At 47.4% G+C, this 26035-nt stretch overlaps 1 protein-coding gene across 1 annotated transcript in view; it reads right to left on the bottom strand.

Annotated features, from left to right (window-relative positions):
- Window positions 1-419: 419 nt before the first annotated feature.
- Window positions 420-26035, bottom strand: part of LOC135507020 (RING finger protein 150-like) — a 28522-nt gene continuing 2906 nt past the window's right edge. Inside the window, exons 2-7 of the mRNA XM_064926509.1 lie at window positions 15779-16029; window positions 14195-14266; window positions 13617-13699; window positions 13255-13351; window positions 12912-13137; window positions 420-2791 (exon numbers count right to left, since the gene is read on the bottom strand). Coding sequence (XP_064782581.1) covers window positions 2673-2791; window positions 12912-13137; window positions 13255-13351; window positions 13617-13699; window positions 14195-14266; window positions 15779-16029 — 848 coding nt within the window. The 3' untranslated portion in view covers window positions 420-2672. The remainder of the gene's footprint in view (window positions 2792-12911; window positions 13138-13254; window positions 13352-13616; window positions 13700-14194; window positions 14267-15778; window positions 16030-26035) is intronic.

The following is a 26035-nucleotide window of genomic DNA, read 5'->3' on the forward strand; positions in this document are numbered from 1 at the left end:
GTGGTGTGGTGTGTGTGTGAAACCAACCCCCAGAGGGAAATCAAATACTGTTAGTTGTTTCTAGGGCCCTCAGCCCATAGTATCAACTGTAGAGCTGTGTGTGGAGAGGCTAGATGAGGCTACCATACCATATTTTAATGGATCTCTAGTATTCTGGCCAAGGTTGCATTGAGTTATGGCGGAGCACTTAACTCCTCCATGACTCAATCCCCATCCCCCCCATACCGTGCAGTTCCCATCACTGATTTAGAAGCACTGGATTGGTGTAAACATTGGCTGGAGGGCGTTTTCACCATTATAAAATCCATTACTTTAAGTGTGCACACTTAGTGAGAAGTGTAGAGAATCGGAACGCAAAAAGTGGGAAGAATATGCTTTTAACTGAGCCATGTTCAATGCATCACTCTTCAGTCTCAATCGATTGATTAAATATACATTTATGACGCTTATACAATATTAATCACACAGGTGTAGTGTATTTCACAAACTGATACTGCAAATCAAAGCTAAATGTAAGGAGTCTGACACACTAGGAGGGCATACAGATGTACCTAATGCATAAGCATGGGAGATTTCAACATTCTCCCATAGATTCTGTAATCCTTCTCTGATTGACAAAGACAGGGGGGAATATGGGTAATATGAACTTCTTACATAACTGGGAGTTGATTGGTTGTTGATTGGTTGGCGGCCTAAAGGAACCAATGATTAAATGAACGAACACATAGTAAGGAAGAGAAACGCAGTAGATGCTCGATGACAACAGTGGCCTTGTGCCATTTCATGCAGATTTGAGCCTGAAAATCAAATCTAAAATTGCATACTAAAGCAATATAAGATTATCATATGTTAAGGATGAAAGTACACATTTGTAAATAAATCAATGTGTTGAGAACCTTGAGGGGACTCCAAAGGAGAGAGGAATCAAACTCAAATAAAAAATGGCCTTTGAAACAATTACAGAGCAGTAATCAAAATCGGGGGAGGAAGGACATAAACCATGAATTAATACATGTCATTCAAAATGCATTAGCATTACCAGTGAGCTCTTGAAACCAGGCAACTATTCTCCCACTCCATTTCTCCTGGACTGTAAACATTTACCTCCATTTTCTTTTTCTTACAAAAATAAACTTATTTTCATACTAAAATAAATGCTGTTCGTCAGACTTTCGTTTCCCTACACGACGAATGTACAAAAAAAACTGCCATTTTGAAATTCATCATAGGAAAAAAAGAAAACATTTTATCCTCAGAAGAAATGACTAAGAGGTACAAACTATCTGCAACAGGGTTTAGTCAACTCTTTCATAATGAATTCACAGTCAACCAAAGCCACAACCAATGCATGGTATTCCTTCACCAGGGGCTATCTAGTCTCTCTAGATGGACCAGTTGCTTCCCACAATGCACCAATGTTCCAGCATACTAGTGCGGTTGCCCTCGGTATGGGATTTCTCAGACTAGGGGCTATCTAATACACAGAGTTCAGATATAGTCAAATGTCATTTACTTTTATCAACAGACAACTTCGATGTGCTTTTCACTATCCAACCAATGGGTGAACTCAACAACACCCACAATGCCATCTTGCTTTGGCTTCTAGAAACAGAAGCAACATCAATACAAAAAACTAAAACTGCAAGAACTTGGCACAGAGCAAATGCACAGCACTGCAGACACACGTTATGTTAGGTAACAGAAGATTTCACCACATGCTATTGGGTGGCTTGACTGGGAGATGACATGACATTAAAATGGAACAAACAGCCACTACTATCGCCTCCTGTGCTGTGTTACTGGCGGTGCTAATAAAGCTTTAGCAGTTTGAAACAGGGCTGTAGCTGATGTCATCACTGCAAATCTCCATTACCGTTGGGCTGTGATTGTCAACTGCTGTGGTAAAACAAACTCGTAGTTGGTCCCCACAACACATGGTGTACAGTACTTCAGAAGTGGAAATAAACCATAGTCCTAAAGACCCCTAAATGAAGGATAAGGATGCAATTTAACAATCGGATATTCAGAAATGCTTGACAACATGTGCATAGTATAAATGCTACAATACCAACAGCGTTGAATGTTATGGAAATTATTTCAAGCAGAGGTGGTGAAAAAACATCAGCTTCAAGTTTACCACATGTAAATGCTGGTCACTCAGAACACGCACTAACTGTTTTTGACACTCAAAGCCCATGCTGCAGGAGGCTTATATTGACCATACACGGTATAAATAGATATTCCTATAACGAGGTGTAAAGAGTTCCGTGTTTCATTCTGGAATAAGTTGGCAGTGATGATCTCGTAGAAAGAAATCAAAATGTCACATGTCCAAAGAGTCAAAGTGATGGTGACATGGAGACAACTAACAGAGGTGCTAAACTATACCCCCAGTCCAGAGGCTAATGACAAGAGCTGTGATTGGCTGCCTGGTTTCCATGGCGACTGAACGTGACAGCAGTCAGAAAAGGGAGGCAGGACAGGAGGAACCTGTAGATGAGGCAGTGGGAACAGACAGGTGTGTTGCACTGCTATGGGTTCTATTGCTTGCTTGTCTCTTATTTATTTGGAGCCACAACCTCCCATCAGGGGGCCAGGCACTGCCCCTTCGGTCCCGTTTCTCATCTCCATGTCGACCCCGGGAGCTTCCTTCCTACTTGGCTCTGATTGGCTCAGGACTTGACCTCATCATGGTCGTGCCCGAGGGAGAGCTCCATGTCGGACAGACCCACCTCCACAGCCAAGATAAGGGAGGTGTCCGAGTCGCTGCTCAGCGGGGGCTGGTGCTCACCTGCAGGGAGAGAGAGACCGGTCAGCACAGACACAACATGGTGGTCACCTTTTAAAGAGAGGGTGATACAGGTAAACCTGAATGGACCCAAAATGGCAGTTAATGTGCAGTAGCAGAGACAAGATGAGGCGACTGATGAGGGCATAGTAGGGAACCTGACGAGATGTAAACTGCTCTGTAAGTGCTGTGATGTCCACTTGACTAAAGACAGACTGCACAACACCAGGTCTTAGGAGATAGCAGCGCAACACAGGGCCTTAGGAGATAGCAGTGCCACTCCGGGCCTTAGGAGATAGCAGCGCTACACCGGGCCTTAGGAGATAGCAGTGCTACACAGTCAGATGAATAGAAAACAACTAGAGAAGTACAGGGGACCATCAATCTACTTCACATATGCTCTCTATGGACTAACACCACTCCTGTCCCACTTTCCTGCAGCAAATTGGGCCTTTTTTTGGCAACATGCTGTAGCACAGTCCAAAGTGAAGGATAACCGTAATAAGTTAACAGACAGCGCTCGGTGTTTACGCTGACGGGCATGGCGTGCACCGCGATCTGTCACTGCAACACGGCAATTCAGCAGAACACTGATAGATCAGATCCTTCATCTCGGGGCGGTTGTCAGGCGGCACCGTGAGCTAGTTAGCGCCGCGACAAACAAACAACAGAACTCCCATTAACTCCCAGCTAATTGATGCAGGAACAACAGACTGTGTGGCGGGCTGATAATGAGTCTCGCTTGACATCCAACACAACAGAACTAAACAGTGTGTGTGTGTTAATTACACATCATCCATTTCCAAATACACTGGCATAAGCTATTTGAATTACTTAGTGAAAGTGGAACCAATTTCACAACCATACAAGTTGCAAGCAGGCACCAAACATGAGCTGCATCCTCAAGGAGGTAAATGCCAACCTAATACTAATATATAACAGTTCAATCCTGTCTGTCCATTGCTGCATTTTGTCATGGTTACATAAAGGCTTGGAGGGAGGGAGAGAGGGAGAGAGAGGGCAGGAAGTCTGAAGGTGTGTCTTGAAAGGCTCTGGCGTAGCAGCAGGAGTTCAGGCTCTAAGTGATGCCAGCTGCTATTCACAGAGACTGTTGAGGAACAGAGAGAGAGAGAGAGAGAGAGAGAGAGAGAGAGAGAGAGAGAGAGAGAGAGAGAGAGAGAGAGAGAGACTGGTGAGGAACAGAGAGAGAGAGACTGGTGAGGAACAGAGAGAGAGAGACTGGTGAGGAACAGAGAGAGAGAGACTGGTGAGGAACAGAGAGAGATAGAGACTGGTGAGGAACAGAGAGAGAGAGAGAGAAACTGGTGAGGAACAGGGAGAGAGAGAGAAACTGGTGAGGAACAGGGAGAGAGAGAGAGAAACTGGTGAGGAACAGTGAGAGAGAGAGAGACTGGTGAGGAACAGTGAGAGAGAGAGAGAGAGAGAGAGAGAGAGAGAGAGAGAGAGAGAGACTGGTGAGGAACAGAGAGAGAGAGAGACTGGTGAGGAACAGAGAGAGAGAGAGAGAGAGACTGGTGAGGAACAGAGAGAGTGAGAGAGACTGCTGAGGAACAGAGAGAGAGACTAGTGAGGAACAGTGAGAGAGAGACTGGTGAGGAACAGAGAGAGAGAGACTGGTGAGGAACAGAGAGAGAGAGACTGGTGAGGAACAGAGAGAGAGAGAGAGAGGCTGGTGAGGAACAGAGAGAGAGAGAGAGGGTGGGCTGGTGAGGAACAGAGAGAGAGAGACTGGTGAGGAACAGAGAGAGAGAGAGAGAGACTGGTGAGGAACAGAGAGAGAGAGAGAGAGAGACTGGTGAGGAACAGAGAGAGAGAGAGAGAGAGAGACTGGTGAGGAACAGAGAGAGAGAGAGAGAGACTGGTGAGGAACAGAGAGAGAGACTGGTGAGGAACAGAGAGAGAGAGAGAGAGGGGCTGGTGAGGAACAGAGAGAGAGTGGCTGGTGAGGAACAGAGATAGAGTGGCTGGTGAGGAACAGAGAGAGAGAGAGACTGGTGAGGAACAGAGAGAGAGAGAGACTGGTGAGGAACAGTGAGAGAGAGAGAGACTGGTGAGGAACAGTGAGAGAGAGAGACTGGTGAGGAACAGTGAGAGAGAGAGAGAGAGAGAGAGAGAGAGAGACTGGTGAGGAACAGAGAGAGAGAGAGAGAGACTGGTGAGGAACAGGGAGAGAGAGAGAGAGAGAGACTGGTGAGGAACAGAGAGAGAGAGAGAGAGACTGGTGAGGAACAGTGAGAGAGAGAGAGAGACTGGTGAGGAACAGTGAGAGAGAGAGAGAGAGAGAGAGAGAGAGAGAGAGAGACTGGTGAGGAACAGAGAGAGAGAGAGAGAGAGACTGGTGAGGAACAGAGAGAGAGAGAGAGAGAGAGACTGGTGAGGAACAGTGAGAGAGAGAGAGACTGGTGAGGAACAGTGAGAGAGAGAGAGAGAGAGAGAGAGAGAGACTGGTGAGGAACAGAGAGAGTGAGAGAGACTGGTGAGGAACAGAGAGAGAGAGACTGGTGAGGAACAGAGAGAGAGAGAGAGAGACTGGTGAGGAACAGTGAGAGAGAGAGAGGGGCTGGTGAGGAACAGAGAGAAAGAGAGAGAGGGGGGGCTGGTGAGGAACAGAGAGATATAGAGAGAGGGGGGGTAGGTGAGGAACACAGAGAGAGAGGGGGGCAGGTGAGGAACAGAGAGAGAGAGAGAGACTGGTGAGGAACAGAGAGAGAGAGAGAGAGAGAGAGAGACTGGTAAGGAACAGATAGAGAGAGAGACTGGTGAGGAATAGGGAGAGAGAGAGAGAGAGAGAGAGAGAGAGAGAGAGAGAGAGAGAGAGAGAGAGACTGGTGAGGAACAGTGAGAGAGAGAGAGAGAGAGAGAGAGAGAGAGACTGGTGAGGAACAGAGAGAGAGAGAGAGACTGGTGAGGAACAGGGAGAGAGAGAGAGACTGGTAAGGAACAGAGAGAGAGAGAGAGACTGGTGAGGAACAGAGAGAGAGAGAGACTGGTGAGGAACAGTGAGAGAGAGAGAGACTGGTGAGGAACAGTGAGAGAGAGAGAGAGAGAGAGAGAGAGAGAGAGAGAGAGACTGGTGAGGAACAGAGAGAGAGAGAGAGAGAGAGAGAGAGACTGGTGAGGAACAGAGAGAGTGAGAGAGACTGGTGAGGAACAGAGAGGGAGAGATTGGTGAGGAACAGAGAGAGAGAGAGAGACTGGTGAGGAACAGAGAGAGAGAGAGAGACTGGTGAGGAACAGAGAGAGAGAGAGAGAGAGAGACTGGTGAGGAACAGAGAGAGAGAGAGAGAGAGAGAGACTGGTGAGGAACAGTGAGAGAGAGAGAGAGGCTGGTGAGGAACAGAGAGAAAGAGAGAGAGGGGGGGCTGGTGAGGAACAGAGAGATATAGAGAGAGGGGGTAGGTGAGGAACAGGAGAGAGGGTGAGGGGGGCAGGTGAGGAACAGAGAGAGAGAGGAACAGGGGCAGGTGAGGAACAGAGAGAGAGGAACAGGTGAGAGAGAGAGAGAGAGAGAGAGAGAGAGAGAGAGAGAGAGAGAGAGAGAGACTGGTAAGGAACAGATAGAGAGACTGGTGAGGAATAGGGAGAGAGAGAGAGAGAGAGAGAGAGAGAGAGAGAGAGACTGGTGAGGAACAGTGAGAGAGAGAGAGACTGGTGAGGAACAGAGAGAGAGAGAGAGAGAGAGAGAGAGAGAGAGAGAGAGAGAAAGAGAGAGAGGCTGGTGAGGAACAGAGAGAGAGAGAGACTGGTGAGGAACAGATAGAGAGAGAGACTCGTGAGGAACAGATAGAGAGAGAGAGAGACTGGTGAGGAACAGTGAGAGAGAGAGAGACTGGTGAGGAACAGAGAGAGAGAGAGACTGGTGAGGAACAGATAGAGAGAGAGACTGGTGAGGAACAGAGAGAGAGAGAGAGAGAGAGAGACTGGTGAGGAACAGTGAGAGAGAGAGAGACTGGTGAGGAACAGAGAGAGAGAGGCTGGTGAGGAACAGAGAGAGAGAGACTGGTGAGGAACAGAGAGAGAGAGACTTGTGAGGAACAGAGAGAGAGAGACTTGTGAGGAACAGATAGAGAGAGAGAGACTGGTGAGGAACAGAGAGAGAGAGAGAGACTGGTGAGGAACAGAGAGAGAGAGAGAGACTGGTGAGGAACAGTGAGAGAGAGAGAGACTGGTGAGGAACAGAGAGAGAGAGGCTGGTGAGGAACAGAGAGAGAGAGAGACTGGTGAGGAACAGAGAGAGAGAGACTGGTGAGGAACAGAGAGAGAGAGAGACTGGTGAGGAACAGAGAGAGAGAGAGAGACTGGTGAGGAACAGTGAGAGAGAGAGAGACTGGTGAAGAACAGAGAGAGAGAGACTGGTGAAGAACAGAGAGAGAGACTGGTGAGGAACAGAGAGAGAGAGAGAGACTGGTGAGGAACAGAGAGAGAGAGAGAGGGGGGCTGGTGAGGAACAGAGAGAGAGAGAGAGACGGGTGAGGAACAAAGAGTGAAAGAGAGAGAGAGGGTGGCTGGTGAGGAACAGAGAGAGAGACTGGAGGAACAGAGAGAGAGAGAGAGAGAGACTGGTGAGGAACAGAGAGAGAGAGAGGGGGGGGGGGCTGGTGAGGAACAGAGAGAGAGAGACTGGTGAGGAACAGAGAGAGAGAGAGAGAGAGAGAGAGAGAGAGAGAGAGAGAAAGAGAGAGAGTGCTGGTGAGGAACAGAGAGAGAGAGAGACTGGTGAGGAACAGAGAGAGAGAGACTGGTGAGGAACAGATAGAGAGAGAGACTCGTGAGGAACAGATAGAGAGAGAGAGACTGGTGAGGAACAGTGAGAGAGAGAGAGACTGGTGAGGAACAGAGAGAGAGAGAGACTGGTGAGGAACAGATAGAGAGAGAGACTGGTGAGGAACAGAGAGAGAGAGAGAGAGAGAGAGAGACTGGTGAGGAACAGTGAGAGAGAGAGAGACTGGTGAGGAACAGAGAGAGAGAGGCTGGTGAGGAACAGAGAGAGAGAGACTGGTGAGGAACAGAGAGAGAGAGACTTGTGAGGAACAGATAGAGAGAGAGAGACTGGTGAGGAACAGAGAGAGAGAGAGAGACTGGTGAGGAACAGAGAGAGAGAGAGAGACTGGTGAGGAACAGTGAGAGAGAGAGAGACTGGTGAGGAACAGAGAGAGAGAGGCTGGTGAGGAACAGAGAGAGAGAGAGACTGGTGAGGAACAGAGAGAGAGAGACTGGTGAGGAACAGAGAGAGAGAGAGACTGGTGAGGAACAGAGAGAGAGAGAGAGAGACTGGTGAGGAACAGTGAGAGAGAGAGAGACTGGTGAGGAACAGAGAGAGAGAGACTGGTGAGGAACAGAGAGAGAGACTGGTAAGGAACAGAGAGAGGGAGAGAGAGAGAGGGGCTGGTGAGGAACAGAGAGAGAGAGAGAGGGGGGCTGGTGAGGAACAGAGAGAGAGAGAGAGACGGGTGAGGAACAAAGAGTGAAAGAGAGAGAGAGGGTGGCTGGTGAGGAACAGAGAGAGAGACTGGAGGAACAGAGAGAGAGAGAGAGAGAGACTGGTGAGGAACAGAGAGAGAGAGAGAGGGGGGGCTGGTGAGGAACAGAGAGAGAGAGACTGGTGAGGAACAGAGAGAGAGAGAGAGAGACTGGTGAGGAACAGAGAGAGAGAGAGAGAGAGACTGGTGAGGAACAGAGAGAGAGAGAGAGAGAGAGAGAGAGAGGTGAGGAACAGAGAGAGAGAGACTGGTGAGGAACAGAGATAGAGAGAGAGAGACTGGTGAGGAACAGAGAGAGAGAGAGAGACTGGTGAGGAACAGAGAGAGAGATGTGAGAGGAGGAGAGGTTAAGGCTTGCATTAGGAGAGAGTCAGTAGCAGCACTGCAGACTGGCTCTAGCAGACAGGCAAACACACATCTCATCATCTATTTTATACACACACACACACACACACACACGCATCTCTTATCATAATCCTCTTTGAAGGCTGACAGACTGACAGACCTACGGCTGCCAGGAGCATCTATAATAACATCACTAGGGAGATCAAACAATTATATCAGGTAGGAAAGACCAGGAGCACTTGGTGTGACTCAGCTCCGTGGAGGCTTATTTGTCTTGTATGACTCAACATGAACGGCTCTGCTGGTTGTCACTTCAAATCAGAGAGGTATAATGCAAAGCAGGTTCAAGGAGTTACCCAGCTAACTTGCCTGAATATTCTGAAACATCTTTATAGTTTTTTTTATAAAGATAAACTTGAAATGGGCATGGTCTAACTGAGCCAACAACCAAAAACACATCTCTAAACTTAGCTTTCCTACTGAACCAGAAAATACACTGTTACTTCTGGTTGTTTATCAAAGTCAGCTGGCTAACTCGTAGTGTACCCCTAAGACATACTGCGTTACTCTTGGAGGGTAGTACTGATCTAGGATCAGTTTTGCAGACTAGATCGTAGTAAATACCATCATATGTACAGCCTTCCTATTTCGAAGACACTGTGAATATGGGCCTGGAGCTTTCTTTCTCCTTCCCCCAAATGTCATCCCCCTCAGTGCGCGCCAAGTTTGTTATACTGCCTATACTGCAGTAAGCTATCGTGCTGGTGACAGCCAGACTACAATAAGGCTGAAGGCCTAGAGTGGCAGTACCGCCGTGCCATTCCATAAGCAATGACTCAGCCCGATTGGGCTCTGCGTTTTGCGCAACCCACAAATCACTCTCCCTGACATCGCAGATCCATCCTGGGGATTAAAATAAACGGCAGGTGGGGGATTTTGAATACGTTCCGGGATGGATCCGAGAAAGCTCATATTTAACACAAAGGTAGGTGTGACACGCAATGCCAAGGCTCGAAAAGGGGACAAGCTGTGCACAGTTGAAAGACATACAGGCATGTAAACACAGTGTAAAAAGTGTTCAACTACCTTGAAGGTAGAACATTGACTGGCATTCATGGGAGCGCAAGAAGTCGGCTTGTGTTATGGGAATGAGGGAGGGATAAAGAAAAGTACAAGGTTCTCCATAGTTTTCTAATGTTTTGAAGGGGCGTAGCAGGTTGACGCTGCCCGTAGTGTTTACCAGGTCTTTAAGGTACAGTAGAGGCCTCAGGAAGCTAATAAGACGCTGTCACAAAGGCAGCATTAACTTGTTCCATTGGCATGAGAGACTCGAGAGGCGAGCGTTTTGGTCGGAGGCCCACCGCCAACTGCAGGTGGAATTTCAGCACGGTGGGCAGGACAGGAAGTGGGCCATGCCAGCGTCAACACACTCCTGCCCCACTCTCAGGGCACACAGACACACACACACACACAGACACACACACACACACACACACACACACACACACACACACACACACAGACACACCCACACACACAGACACAAGTTCCATGTGCTAACCAGCTGTTAAACAAACAGGCTAACTCAAAAAACACAATGTGCCTATCAATGGCTCAGTGCTGCAGTGCCTTATCATAATACCTTGCTAATAGCAAGCACGGCAACCTTAAAACATACTCTGATGCTACGTATGTAAACCATGCCAATGCATTTGGGTTAGCTTGTGACTTTGAAAAAAGGGAGCACTATTCCTTCTCTGGCCAGGGACTGGATTGAGGGAACAGTGAAGCAGGTGGCTGATGGCCTAGTTCTGGCCCTGGGCTAGCTAAGCCATTCCAGTACAACAGCCCTGGGCTAGCTAAGCCATGCCAGTACAGCAGCCCTGGGCTAGCTAGGCCACGCCAGTACAGCAGCCCTGGGCTAGCTAAGCCATGCCAGTACAGCAGCCCTGGGCTAGCTAAGCCATGCCAGTACAGCAGCCCTGGGCTAGTTAAGCCACGCCAGTACAGCAGCCCTGGGCTAGCTAAGCCATGCCAGTACAGCAGCCCTGGGCTCGCTAAGCCATTCCAGTACAGCAGCCCTGGGTTAGCTAAGCCATGCCAGTACAGCAGCCCTGGGCTAGTTAAGCCACGCCAGTACAGCAGCCCTGGGCTAGCTAAGCCATTCCAGTACAGCAGCCCTGGGCTAGCTAAGCCATGCCAGTACAGCAGCCCTGGGCTAGCTAAGCCACGCCAGTACAGCAGCCCTGGGCCAGTACAGCAGCCCTGGGCTAGCTAAGCCACGCCAGTACAGCAGCCCTGGGCTAGCTAAGCCACGCCAGTACAGCAGCCCTGGGCTAGCTAAGCCATTCCAGTACAGCAGCCCTGGGCTAGCTAAGCCATTCCAGTACAGCAGCCCTGGGCTAAGCCAAGCAGCAGCCCTGGGCCTAAGCCAGTACAGCAGCCCTGGGCTAGCTAAGCCATTCCAGTACAGCAGCCCTGGGCTAGCTAAGCCATTCCAGTACAGCCCCTGGGCTAGCTATTCCAGTACAGCAGCCCTGGGCTAGCTAAGCCACGCCAGTACAGCAGCCCTGGGCTAAGCCATTCCAGCAGCAGCCCTGGGCTAGCTAAGCCACGCCAGTACAGCAGCCCTGGGCTAGCTAAGCCACGCCAGTACAGCAGCCCTGGGCTAGCTAAGCCACGCCAGTACAGCAGCCCTGGGCTAGCTAAGCCACGCCAGTACAGCAGCCCTGGGCTAGCTAAGCCACGCCAGTACAGCAGCCCTGGGCTAGCTAAGCCACGCCAGTACAGCAGCCCTGGGCTAGCTAAGCCACGCCAGTACAGCAGCCCTGGGCTAGCTAAGCCAGTACAGCAGCCCTGGGCTAGCTAAGCCACGCCAGTACAGCAGCCCTGGGCTAAGCTAGTACAGCAGCCCTGGGCTAGCCATTCCAGTACAGCAGCCCTGGGCTAGCCAGTACAGCAGCCCTGGGCTAGCTAAGCCATAGTACAGCCACGCCATTCCAGTACAGCAGCCCTGGGCAGCAGCCCCTGGGCTAGCTAAGCCATTCCAGTACAGCAGCCCTGGGCTAGCTAAGCCACGCCAGTACAGCAGCCCTGGGCTAGCTAAGCCACGCCAGTACAGCAGCCCTGGGCTAGCTAAGCCACGCCAGTACAGCAGCCCTGGGCTAGCTAAGCCATTCCAGTACAGCAGCCCTGGGCTAGCTAAGCCAGCAGCAGCCCTGGGCTAGCTAAGCCATTCGCAGCAGCCCTGGGACAGCAGCCCTGGGCTAGCCCTGGGCCACCATTCAGTACAGCAGCCCTGGGCTAGCTAAGCCACGCCAGTACAGCAGCCCTGGGCTAGCTAAGCCACGCCAGTACAGCAGCCCTGGGCTAGCTAAGCCACGCCAGTACAGCAGCCCTGGGCTAGCTAAGCCACGCCAGTACAGCAGCCCTGGGCTAGCTAAGCCACGCCAGTACAGCAGCCCTGGGCTAGCTACGCCACGCCAGTACAGCAGCCCTGGGCTGGCTAGCTACGCCAGTACAGCAGCCCTGGGCTAGCTAAGCCACGCCAGTACAGCAGCCCTGGGCTAGCTAAGCCATTCCAGTACAGCAGCCCTGGGCTAGCTAAGCCATTCCAGTACAGCAGCCCTGGGCTAGCTAAGCCACGCCAGTACAGCAGCCCTGGGCTAGCTAAGCCAGCCAGCCAGCCCTGGGCTAGCTAAGCCACGCCAGTACAGCAGCCCTGGGCTAGCTAAGCCACGCCAGTACAGCAGCCCTGGGCTAGCTACGCCACGCCAGTACAGCAGCCCTGGGCTAGCTACGCCACGCCAGTACAAGGCTGCATTTGAAATGGTACGGTATTACCTATATAGTGCATTACTTTTAACTACAGCCCTATGACCCCTGGTCAAAAATAGTGCACTATCTAGGTTATAGGGTCTTGTTGTTGTGGACGCACATGTGAAGAACCAGGACATTGTGGTCTTTTAGAGAGAGCAACTACTCTCTGTTCTGGTGGAGACAGAGAGGACAATGAGGTCTATTTCAGAATACAGTACTCCTCTTATATCCCACCATAGCACAGCTCTGAACATGACTGGTATGGGGTGGGGTGTTCTGGTGTTCACTGGTTTGTGTTGACGAAGTACAGGTGAGTTGAAGAAGTTCTCTTAGTGCTGGGATGGAACCAAAGCATAGGTGTGTGTGAGACAGTGTGTTACATGTATATGCGTATATATGTGTGTGTGTGTTGATGCGCAAATGTGTGTGTGTAGGTGTGTGTGTGTGTCTATACTCACTGCTGGCGATGTGTCGGCTGTCCCCAGCCTGTGGTAGTGTCTCGTGTGCGTCGTGGTAGACCTGAGGCAGCCCTATCGTCCTGTCCATGTCCACCGTGTCCAGCACCACTGAGCTCTCCTCCCCGCTCACCGTGACGTCACTGGCCCCTGTGATTGCGTTGGTGGGCGGGCCTCCCACTGACATCTCATAGTCTGGCGGAATGTCATCCCCACAGTCAAAGTTGGGCTGAAATCAATCAATCAAATATAAACATCAAAAACACTTTCCAAAGATAAAATCTCTCCAGGATCAGGGTTGGGAATGAAAGAGATGGATAGATGTTGAAAGACAGAAACTCCTTACTGGTATTCCCAGCGCTTTGAGGATGTTCATTTTACACATGGGACAGGTCCGATGGTCCAGAAGCCAGGGGTCCACACAGCTTTTATGGAAGATGTGCCTGAGGACAGAGTCACACACACGAACACGCACAGCCTTGATGATGTCATCCGTAGTAACAGTCTCCTTGGTAACATAGCATCACTCACCATGCTCTACATATGCTCTCAGGTACAGAACAGTAAATTATTGTGGCATATTAATGACTACCAATCATTCCCAATAGACCTACTGCAACACATGATCTAAAGGAGACAATGATAGTAATGGGTGTCAATGTGTCTGCTCTCTCTAGTTACACTGACAAATGGGAGAGGCTGTCGTACCTGCACGGCAATATCCTAACAACATCATTCGCTTTATAGCCCTCGATGCACACAGCACAGTTGTCGAAGTCAGACTCCGTTTCCTAGAACACCAAACACACAGGAGACATTTGGTTGGTTGTCTAGTCTCCTTTTCATTTCCTGGAAGGTGAATAAAGCAGAGCGGATCAAAAGCCATGCAGCCTGTATAATTCATTCAAATTTAAACACACACACACACACACACGCACACACACACACACACACACACACACACACAGAGAGAGAAAATAAAAATGAGTCAGTCATTATCATTGGGCTGATGGAAGTTCATTACCAAATGCTGCGCTTAGCAGGAGCGTAGGGAAACAGTTCGCTTTGGTTTAGAACCCTACAATCAAGGTCATATCACTGCTACTTAAATAGGTGGTTTTGGAAACACTTTACTTGAAGTGGGTCTATACATAAGGCATTCATAACCCCTCCATGGAACCAGTCATGAAACCTTTATGAGTGTGGCAGTATCATTCATAATAACCTTCGTAACACATTTATCTAACATCATAGAAGAGGTTCGTAAAGTACGCAGCCAGGTGTACCTTGTCTCCTTTCCTGATGGTTCGTACTTGGAGCTTACTGATGGCCTTCTTGGCTGCGTCTCCGAGACGTCTCTGCTCATAGAAGATCAAAGAACAACAAAGAAGGTGGGAGAAAGATAAGCAACCCAACCTGGCAACCCAAAAGAGTGAAAAGAATATCTGGAATTTCCTATATATCCAATAACAGCTGACAAGGCAAGGAATGGACACCTTTCAAGGTTAGAGAAAGGGCCTGAGATGCACTGTCTCCATCTGAACCATGGTGGACCATATTACTGGTTAATAGATCTGAAGGAGACGTTCTGAGAGGCTGTGTAATGTTTTAACACGGCCGGATGAACAGTCGCTTAGTGATGTTGACATAGCAGTGGCTCTGAGCTGACAGTTAACCCCTTGTTGCAGACCGGAGCAGAAAACACAGGCCGAGTCAGGTCACTGAGTTGTGCAAGGTACGAAAAAAGGGAAAGAGAGAGAAAAAGAGAGGGAGGGAGCGATAGAGAGCTAAATGCATGAGGGAGGGAGAGATTTGAGTGGATGATAGATAAATACTAAGAGACATTGAGAGAAAGGTAGGCTGTTAACCCTCGCTATCTAGGTCTACTCTCACTGTGGAAAAGAACTGCATCAGACCAGGCCACTGCCCACAGCTGCTCTCAATCAGTCATCAAGGAAAGTCATTGTGACATCAACAGAGAACAGATTTGTGGTTTCAGGCCTGGCGAGTTCTTGGATTGAATCATAATTCAACTCCAGCAGGTATGAAAAATCTAAAAAATGTCACCATGAAGAACCTTGGCGTGATCCTGGACAACACCCTGTCGTTCTCAACCAACATCATGGCGGTGGCCCGTTCCTGTAGGTTCATGCTCTACAACATCCGCAGAGTACGACCCTGCCTCACACAGGAAGGGTTCTCCTATGGGGACGCAGGTCCTAATCCAGGCACTTGTCATCTCCCGTCTGGATTACTGCAACTCGCTGTTGGCTGGGCTCCCTGCCTGTGCCATTAAACCCCTACAACTCATCCAGAATTTAAGCCGCAGCCCGTCTGGTGTTCAACCTTCCCAAGTTCTCTCACGTCACCCCGCTCCTCCGCTCTCTCCACTGGCTTCCAGTTGAAGCTGCATCCGCTACAAGACCATGGTGCTTGCCTACGGAGCTGTGAGGGGAACGGCACCGCAGTACCTCAGGCTCTGATCAGGCCCTACACCCAAGCAAGGGCACTGTTCATCCACCTCTGGCCTGCTCGCCTCCCTACCATTGAGGAAGTACAGTTCCCAACTCAGCCCAGTCAAAACTGTTCGCTGCTCTGGCCCCCAATGGTGGAACAAACTCCCTCACGACGCCAGGACAGCGGAGTCAATCACCACCTTCCGGAGACACCTGAAACCCCACCTCTTCAAGGAATACCTAGGATAGGATAAGTAATCCTTCTCACCACCCCCATGTCTTAATGATTTAGATGCACTATTGTAAAGTGGCTGTTCCACTGGATGTCAGAAGGTGAATTCACCAATTTGTAAGTCGCTCTGGATAAGAGCGTCTGCTAAATGACTTAAATGTAAATGTAAATGTGAACCGTACCTGATTGCGGTCGCGAGCGTTGGCGTATCTGAACCGCTGTATATAGTAGAAGATGAGCCATGCCAGGGAGATGATCATCAGGACGATGAAGGAGATGGAGACAAACACCACTGACGTTCTGCTCACATACTTCTGAAGGTTCCTCGTTCCTATGGTGATGTGCATGGTCACCGTGACGTTGCGTTCTAGTAGAGCAGCGATCTCCCGACCCTTGGGTTCCGGAATCATGATCGCCACGATATCCCCCGTACCTGTTGGAATAGGAATTTCCAGGTGAACTAAAAGATGAGCAGTCGTTGCTAAAGTCAATCAAATATTTATCCAGTTTGTTAAAAGTTGCAAAAGGGAGACATTTCTAGAACAGAGCAGAGAAAATGTCTAAACGGGCCTCTTGGAAATGGGCACTGTATTTTCTAAATCACACAACAGCTCCTGCTAAGCGTAACATTTGGTGTTGTGTGATTTAGAAAATACAGTGCCCATCTCCAAGAGGCCCGTTTAGACATTTTCTCTGCTCTGTTCTAGAACACCAGGCTGGTAGGAAGTCAAGACTTTGTCAGCTGTTACAAAATGTATCCAACCAACTACTGTAAATATGTTGTAGTTCATTAGAAAGAAAGTTAATAAAGGATCTGTTGAGAGAACCTACACATCCATATTCATGTGCCAATATTTTTTGTATGGGACAGAGATCTGCAACATGTGGCTCTTTAATTGCTCCTTTGTGGCTTCATTAGATCCCATTCATTTGTACGAGATTTGAAACCTCTCTGTGGAGGTATCAGACCCCTATTGTGTATCAGGGTTGAGCTAAACTATAAATAACCTGTATTCACAGAACACTGTCTGTAGAACACAGTGAGTAATTAGCATTAGGCTAGCCTACTGGGAGTTCATTCAGGCAGAGACAGGACGCAGAGCTAACAAAACAAAACCCCTGACTCTCCATGTCTGGGTCAGAGCCCTGTGGCCCTGTTCAGAAGGGAGAAAACATTACAGATTTAGAACAAATCTGTATCTGTCGAACAGAAATGATTTGTCTGTCACAGAGTAAGGAATCATATCAGCTCTATTCATTAGCTGACATTTCTATCAGCAACGTTTTGAACATTTCACGTCCCTGGTGTCACAATACCAGACCGCTTTGATAACACAGTCAAATTGACAATTAGGTCAGGCCCAGCTGCCACTAAAAAGGTTTGATCGGTAGCTCATTTAGGGTCAAACAAAGTACAACACACACCCCCCAGACACTCTACAAGGGAACATAATTTCATAGCAAAGCCATTAGTTCACACCACCAGATAGTCAACAGAGTGGACAATTGTAACCACCAAGGATATTTTTACACATTTTCACAACAGAGTTGAAGGTTGTTGAGTTGAATGTTATCAAGGTCATGGACAACAGAAGTGCCACTTTAACACGTTGTGTTTTAACTCCTTTCAGAGTTGAAACTAGCAAGTTCTGACAGGGCCTCCCACCAGACATTATTCTCATCCTCACCTCTCATCTAGCCCCTCTCCCTATGGCCTGTGACCTGACACTTCACACAATCCTCAACCGTCACATCAAAAGATACTATAGCTTCAATATACCCTTTCTTCACACAGAAAATTATAATTACAGTGATAAAATATCCTTCAAGTAGGCTAAGTCCTAAGCTAACACACTAAATAACACAATCGACTCCCCTCAAGATTTCAAAATGGTCGCCATTCACGTTCATAAGAAGCAGGCCAAAAAGCTTGAGTGGTTTAAAATCCCAGACAAGAGATTACACTTCATGGACACTTTATCTGCAGCCACACATTGATGATGTATGTGTCGTTAAGGGCCTAAGTGACTCATTAGCTTTTGGAACACTGTGACATCATTTCCTCTAGTACTCTGCGGCCTTGTTACCGTGGCGTCTGTGCGGAGCCACAGGAACACAGAAGCCCCAGGGTGCTTCACTCCATCTATCAGTAATTTCTAAAGGAGATGCTTGTTCACTCTGCCGCCAACGCCGCCCAGGCAGCCCTCCAGCCACAGGGCATTGTGGGATACCCTCGGCACCCGGCAGAGGTCTGAAAGTGGCCAAGGCCATTATATCACCATACCCTGGGGATGGATAGAGAGAGAAAGAAAGGAGAGGAAAGTTGGCACCTAGCAACACCATATTATCACGGCAGAACAGACAAAAACAGGTTGGAAAAAATAAAAGTAGCTGCAAAACTTTTAGCCCATGAAAGACACAAAGCAAGCAGCAAGGCATTCAAAAATGGATGACTGAGTCTCCCCACTCACTAATGAATTCCGGATTAGAAAAGCAACATTGGACTTTACTCCAGAGACTGAAATATATTCACTAACAAATGCGGATTTAAAACCGCCAAAAGATTGCCATATGACAGTCCATAAGGCTAAGAGCTAAGCTTCCCCTAAAGTAAATTGGCAAAATTATATAGCCTAATTAGCTTACTCCTGTCGATACAGATATTCATAAAATAATTCAAAATAAGCTACTACACCAGAAAGCATGATTTGGCCACAGAGGATCATTAGATTCATTAAAAACATACAGTGCCTTGCGAAAGTATTCGGCCCCCTTGAACTTTGCGACCTTTTGCCACATTTCAGGCTTCAAACATAAAGATATAAAACTGTATTTTTTTGTGAAGAATCAACAACAAGTGGGACACAATCATGAAGTGGAACGACATTTATTGGATATTTCAAACGTTTTTAACAAATCAAAAACTGAAACTGAAAAATTGGGCATGCAAATTTATTCAGCCCCCTTAAGTTAATACTTTGTAGCGCCACCTTTTGCTGCAATTACAGCTGTAAGTCGCTTGGGGTATGTCTCTATCAGTTTTGCACATCAAGAGACTGACATTTTTTCCCATTCCTCCTTGCAAAACAGCTCGAGCTCAGTGAGGTTGGATGGAGAGCATTTGTGAACAGCAGTTTTCAGTTCTTTCCACAGATTCTCGATTGGATTCAGGTCTGGACTTTGACTTGGCCATTCTAACACCTGGATATGTTTATTTTTGAACCAATCCATTGTAGATTTTGCTTTATGTTTTGGATCATTGTCTCGTTGGAAGACAAATCTCCGTCCCAGTCTCAGGTCTTTTGCAGACTCCATCAGGTTTTCTTCCAGAATGGTCCTGTATTTGGCTCCATCCATCTTCCCATCAATTTTAACCATCTTCCCTGTCCCTGCTGAAGAAAAGCAGGCCCAAACCATGATGCTGCCACCACCATGTTTGTCAGTGGTGATGGTGTGTTGTGGTTGATGAGCTGTGTTGCTTTTACGCCAAACATAACGTTTTGCATTGTTGCCAAAAAGTTCAATTTTGGTTTCATCTGACCAGAGCACCTTCTTCCACATGTTTGGTGTGTCTCCCAGGTGGCTTGTGGCAAACTTTAAACGACACTTTTTATGGATATCTTTAAGAAATGGCTTTCTTCTTGCCACTCTTCCATAAAGGCCAGATTTGTGCAATATATGACTGATTGTTGTCCTATGGACAGAGTCTCCCACCTCAGCTGTAGATCTCTGCAGTTCATCCAGAGTGATCATGGGCCTCTTGGCTGCATCTCTGATCAGTCTTATCCTTGTATGAGCTGAAAGTTTAGAGGGACGGCCAGGTCTTGGTAGATTTGCAGTGGTCTGATACTCCTTCCATTTCAATATTATCACTTGCACAGTGCTCCTTGGGATGTTTAAAGCTTGGGAAATCTTTTTGTATCCAAATCCGGCTTTAAACTTCTTCACAACAGTATCTCGGACCTGCCTGGTGTGTTCCTTGTTCTTCATGATGCTCTCTGCGCTTTTAACGGACCTCTGAGACTATCACAGTGCAGGTGCATTTATACGTAGACTTGATTACACACAGGTGGATTGTATTTATCATCATTAGTCATTTAGGTCAACATTGGATCATTCAGAGATCCTCACTGAACTTCTGGAGAGAGTTTGCTCCACTGAAAGTAAAGGGGCTGAATAATTTTGCACGCCCAATTTTTCAGTTTTTGATTTGTTAAAAAAGTTTGAAATATCCAATAAATGTCGTTCCACTTCATGATTGTGTCCCACTTGTTGTTGATTCTTCACAAAAAAATACAGTTTTATATCTTTATGTTTGAAGCCTGAAATGTGGCAAAAGGTTGCAAAGTTCAAGGGGGCCGAATACTTTCGCAAGGCACTGTATAAGCTGTGGATCCTCGTAAAACTGACCATCCTACCGATTATTGACTTCAGCGATGTCATTTACAAAATAGCCTCCAACACTCTACTCAGCAAATTGGATACAGTCTATCACAGTGCCATCCGTTTTGTCAGGACAGCGGAGTCAATCACCACCTTCCGGAGACACCTGAAACCCCACCTCTTCAAGGAATACCTAGGATAGGATAAGTAATCCTTCTCACCACCCCCCCTTAATGATTTAGATGCACTATTGTAAAGTGGCTGTTCCACTGGATGTCAGAAGGTGAATTCACCAATTTGTAAGTCGCTCTGGATAAGAGCGTCTGCTAAATGACTTAAATGTAAAATGTAAATGTAATGTCACCAAAGCCTCATATACTACCCACCATTGTGACCTGTATGCTCTCGTTGGCTGGCCCTCGCTTCATATTCCAAACCCACTGGCTCCAGGTCATATATAAGTCTTTGCTAGGTAGAGCCCCGCCTTATCTCAGCTCACTGGTCACCATAGCAGCACCCACCCGTAGCATGCACTCCAGCAGGTATATTTCACTGGTCACCCCCAAAGCCAATTCCTCCTTTGGCCACCTATCCTTCCAGTTCTCTGCTGCCAATGACTGGAACAAATTGCAAATTTTTCAGGTGAAAATTTGCTTCCCCTAACTTGAAACTCACACTCCGCCTATGGGATACGGCATGCTAATTTTCCTTGGCAGGGTTGCATGACTCACATCTGTACCGGTCTAACAGAGAATAGAGAATAGAATGAGAATAGGTCAAATTAGAGTGGGTGAAAGAGGGTGGTCAAAAGACAGAGGGAAGAGATAGAGGAGACAGAATACAACTCGTTTCTCTGTACTCTCGGTCGGTCGCCATAGCGCCCAGTTTCATGCCAAGATCCTGGAAATAAACCGAGGTATGTGTGTGTGACGCAGCGACTGATCCCCATGGACAGCACACATTTCATATGGGAAAGGCGCAATGCATTTTTATGCTCATAAATCTCCATATGTAACTAGTTCGTCGTATACAGCCACAGGTTTATGGAGAGAAAGGAGAGCAGATCAATAGATAATCTACATAATAATAATCTTTACCAGCCCAACTCTTCGTATGGGTCCAAAAAATACAGTCTTGAAGCTTTTTTTCTCAAAGGCGTATCGCCTTGAATCGGAAGTTAAAGGGCTACTGGCAAGGTGTGCTTTTTTCGGTTTCAGATGGCCTAATTGTTTCCAAAAAACTAAAACGACTAGACTAAATCTAATAATACACAGTGGTCTAATGAAATAAGCGCATCAGGAACGAAGAGCTCCGGAGCCAATGTCCTGGCATAGACGGGGCCTAAATCACATTGTGATGTAACAGTGCACAATGGGTAGTAGGCCGGAGGCTACTGTGTTACCCTGCATATTAGGGTTTACACACAACAAGGTACAATGCATTAGGTCCAATGGCGTCACATTATATGCAAATAAGCGCGTGCACACACACACAGTTGGCTGAATTAGCAACGAGCATTGCAGCAGCACCATGGTTTGTTCATACAAACGTCACATATAAGCCTATATGCAAACAAGCACAGTTGGCTGAATTAGCAACGAGCATTGCAGCAGCAACTGTTAAGGGTAGCCACTCCTAATGCAATCAGCGGCACAATCACCGACAGAAAAACAAGGCTGTGTGCGCACGGTAAACAGATCTCACGGATGCTAATACTATTAGGTTAACACTGAGCCCTACACCCTGACAAACGCTACACAGCTTTAAAAAAAACTATGGGCTTGCTAACCTAACCAGATACTCCTCAACTGATGAATAAAAAAAACTATCTGGACATGAGGGCACAATCCAACATGGATGCCAAAAGATTAGTAGCAACACATGGCCTCAAGGAGTGGATTAACTTCTTCACCTCTATGAGCCTGGAGAACAATATGGCCATGGTAAGGGAACACATTGACAAAGTTCTACATCTGCAAAGCTGCTTTTGCACACTGGCCATGCTTCAGCTGTTAAGTATGAGATCTTAAGTAGGTAGTGCAGAGTAGACTCAAGGTTTTAGCCATCTTTACCATCTGGGTGGGATTTTGGATTACATAGACTGGTCCCTGATCTGTTTGTGCTGTCTTGCCAACTCCTATGGTCATAGTCACGTCAATAACCACAGGAGTTGGCAAGACACTACAAACAGATCTTGGACCAGGCTAGAAATTACAACCCAGATGAAGGAGACAAGAATACAGACACAAAGATATTCCACAAGGGACAAGATGTCATACACATGTTATCACCACTGTCTGCAAGTAGTTAGTGAATCCATTTCATTTAGAAAGAGAGAAAGAACAAGAAAACGGAAATAGCTGCTTCTAAAAATCAAAAGCAGTGTGTAATATCAACCGATGGCCCGACAGAGGCTGAACTGGTCCAAAATCTCTCCTCTTTGTGGACACCCTTTAGCAAGAATGGTGCATCATCAGCCACAATGGTGCATAATAAGCCAGGATGGTGCATCATCAGCCACGATGGTGCATAATAAGCCAGGATGGTGCATCATCAGCCACGATGGTGCATAATCAGCCAGGATGGTGCATCATCAGCCAGGATGGTGCATCATCAGCCACGATGGTGCATAATAGGCCAGGATGATGCATCATCAGCCACGATGGTGCATAATAAGCCAGGATGGTGCATCATCAGCCACGATGGTGCATAATAAGCCAGGATGGTGCATCATCAGCCACGATGGTGCATAATAAGCCAGGATGGTGCATCATCAGCCACGATGGTGCATAATAAGCCAGGATGGTGCATAATAAGCCAGGATGGTGCATCATCAGCCACAATGGTGCATAATAAGCCAGGATGGTGCATCATCAGCCACGATGGTGCATAATAAGCCAGGATGGTGCACCATCAGCCAGGATGGTGCATAATCAGCCACGATGGTGCATAATAAGGCAAGCCAGGTGGAATAGAGAGCGAGTGAGCTTTTTAGAGTTGATTTTTAGAGGAAGGGCGCTAACCTGTTTATTGCTGCTGAGGATTAGCTTTTGCTAGCAGCCTTGAGGGCAGCATAACCTGCTGTGTAGTGGATAATAGTAGTTGGTTAGCTGTAATTAAACAGCACAAATCCTTATTTAATATCAACGGTGTTAGTCTGTCCAGCGAAAATGTGCATAAAAATATAAAATAATTTATACATGTAGCCACTGAAATGTGCATAGCCAAGATGGCCGACAAAACAACTGCCTAAAAAACCATGGTCAGGCAGAGGGAGGGAGCCACGTACAGAAATCTAGTGATTAATTCCAGCTCTCTGAAAATGTCCTCCACATGCTCATTGCTCTCCCTCCATATAAAAGCCAGACTGCAAATGTCTAGTCTTTCATAAAGATCAGCCCTGATAGGATTCATGTGTCCTGTTCACATAGAGGTCTGAGTGTTCTCATACAAAAAGGCCTTCTATGCGTTCTTTGTCACAGGTGGGGCCAACCTAATTAAGATGAGAGAGAGAGAACGAGATTCTCGGCTCTTGGTTACCCTGGCTGATATAGTCCACTTCTGTTGGCACTTCCTTTCGCTTTCTTTTAGTCCCCCTTTCCCTCATCATTGCTCCTCCCCCCCCAACTCTGTCTGTTCGTCTGAGGGCAGGGAGTATGAGTCTTAGCAGCCCCAGAAATAGCACAGTCTCCTCTTTTCCGTAGGTACCCAGGGACTTCCGGCCCGATGTACCCTCTCAGCAGGAAGGGTATGTGTGAGTGTGTGAGTGTGTGTGTGTGTGGTGTGGCTCGTATCCACATGCTTCCCAGACAAAATAGTTTGGAAGAGTTAGTGCATATATAATGCCGACTTTTTGTGACGTTTTGGTTCACTTCAGTTGTTCAGGCATACAATTTTTTGCCGAAGTCAGTAGCCGAAGTCTACGCCCCTTTGTCGGTGATTGGTCAATAATAGGGATTCTTCAGTAGTCTTTGTTGTTTTTCATGCAAAAAAATAAAATAAGAGACAAATACTGCAAACATCTTAGTTAGATGTAAAATTGCAAGACTAAGATCCCCTCAGCAAAAACTTCAAAATGAATAACAGATTTCTTGAGTTATTTTGGATTAATTTAACTATTTTGAAGAAGTGTATACTGGCTACGGCTTCTCAAAATGGACAAACAATACCATCAACGCTTTTTTATAATTTTTCAAGCGAGGGTCTTTTAAGGGAGTATACAAGCACACTTGTTCGGTTCACCTTGCCGAGTTCGGCGCTAGCCGACGCCTTAACAGACACATCTCCTGGGCTGTGCCAACCAAGCAGGGAGGGACCCAATGGGGGTCTCAGAGAGCTCGCCAGGGGTGGCCACCCACCCCCGAAACCCCTCTCCTTGGCTGGCCCCATGTGTCTGAGGCATCTGGTCGTGCCTTCCATCATCTCTCCTCACTTCCCCATTAGAAGCCAGCATGCTCCTGTCCAGTCCAGGAGATGATGCAGATAGGGCTTGGAATCTGTCAGAGACTGCCAGTGAATGTGAACAAAGGGGTTTATATGAATGTAATGACCCGTTTTGGTCCACATGGCGTAATCCTCAGTTAAAAGAAGGCAAATCGTCAGCAATGGTAACCATTCCATTGATGCCAACCCTCATGCAACCCCATACAGACAGACACCACTCTGTATTGGTTGGAGGAGGTGTGTCAGTGCTTTTGCAGCAGGCTAATGCAGTTTGGCAGCGTGCTAACAGGGTGATGGGCTGACAGGTAGTGCATAACCTATTGTGAAGGAGGGTGCTACATTTTACAGCACGTCGTCAAACCAGTCGCACAGTCAGGTTGTGTTAAGACACAGACATGGTTCATTTAGTTTCAATCCATTAACATGATCTGTCTCAGTAAACAGAGCTACAGTAAAGACAAAGGAGTGTAGCCGAGCTCAAAACGCATGTGGGCAACCACACACACACGTCAGTCATTCGGTGCATTCGAAAAGTATTCAGACCCCTTGACTTTTTCAGAATGTTGTTACATTACAGCCTTATTCTAAAAAGGATTTTTTTTTTTAAATTCCCCCTCAACAATCTAAACACAATACACCAAAATGACAAAGCAAAAACAGGTTTAGAATTTTTGCAAATTTATATTTAAAAAAAAAACGGAAATATCACATTTACATAAGTGTTCAGACCCTTTACTCAGTACTTTATGAAGCATCTTTGGCAGCGATTAATGCCTCAAGTGTTCTTGGGTTTGACGCTACAAGTTCAGAACACCTGTATTTGGAGAGTTTTTCCCCCATTCTACTCTGCAGATCCTCTCAAGCTCTGCCAGGTTGGATGGGGAGCGTCGCTGTACAGTTATTTTCAGGTCTCTCCAGAGATATTCGATCAGGCTAAAGTCCGGGCCCTGGCTGGGCCACTCAGGGACAATCAGAGACTTGTCCCGAAGTCACACCTGCATTGTCTTGGCTGTGTGCTTAGGGTCATAGTCCTGATGGAAGGTGAACCTTCGCCCCAGTCTGAGGTCCTGAGCACTCTGGAGCAGGTTTTCATCAAGGATCTCTCTGTACTTTACTCCATTTGTCTTTGCCTCAATCCTGACTAGTCTCCCTGTCCCTGCCGCTGAAAAACATCCCCACAGCATGATGCTGCCACCACCATGCTTCCCCGTAGGGATTGTGCCAGTTTTCCTCCAGACGTGACGCTTGGCATTCAGGCCAAATAGTTCAATCTTGGTTTCATCAGACCAGAGAACCTTGTCATTTGCCTTTTATTGAGGAGTGGCTTCCGTCTGGCCACTCTACCATAAAGGCTTGATTGGTGGAGTGATGCAGAGATGGTTGTCCTTCTGGAAGGTTCTCCCATCTCCAGAGGAACTCTAGAGCTCTGTCAAGGCCCTTCTCCCCTGATTGCTCAGTTTGGCCAGCTCTAGGAAGAGTCTTGGTGTTTCCAAACTTCTTCCATTTAAGAATTATGGAGGCCACTGTGTTCTTGGGGATCTTCAATGCTGCAGACATGTTTTGGTACCCTTCCCCAGATCTGTGCCTCAACACAATCCTGTCTTGGAGCTCTA

This window comes from Oncorhynchus masou, chromosome 20 (assembly GCF_036934945.1).
Source record: "Oncorhynchus masou masou isolate Uvic2021 chromosome 20, UVic_Omas_1.1, whole genome shotgun sequence".
Classification (NCBI taxonomy): domain Eukaryota; kingdom Metazoa; phylum Chordata; class Actinopteri; order Salmoniformes; family Salmonidae; genus Oncorhynchus; species Oncorhynchus masou.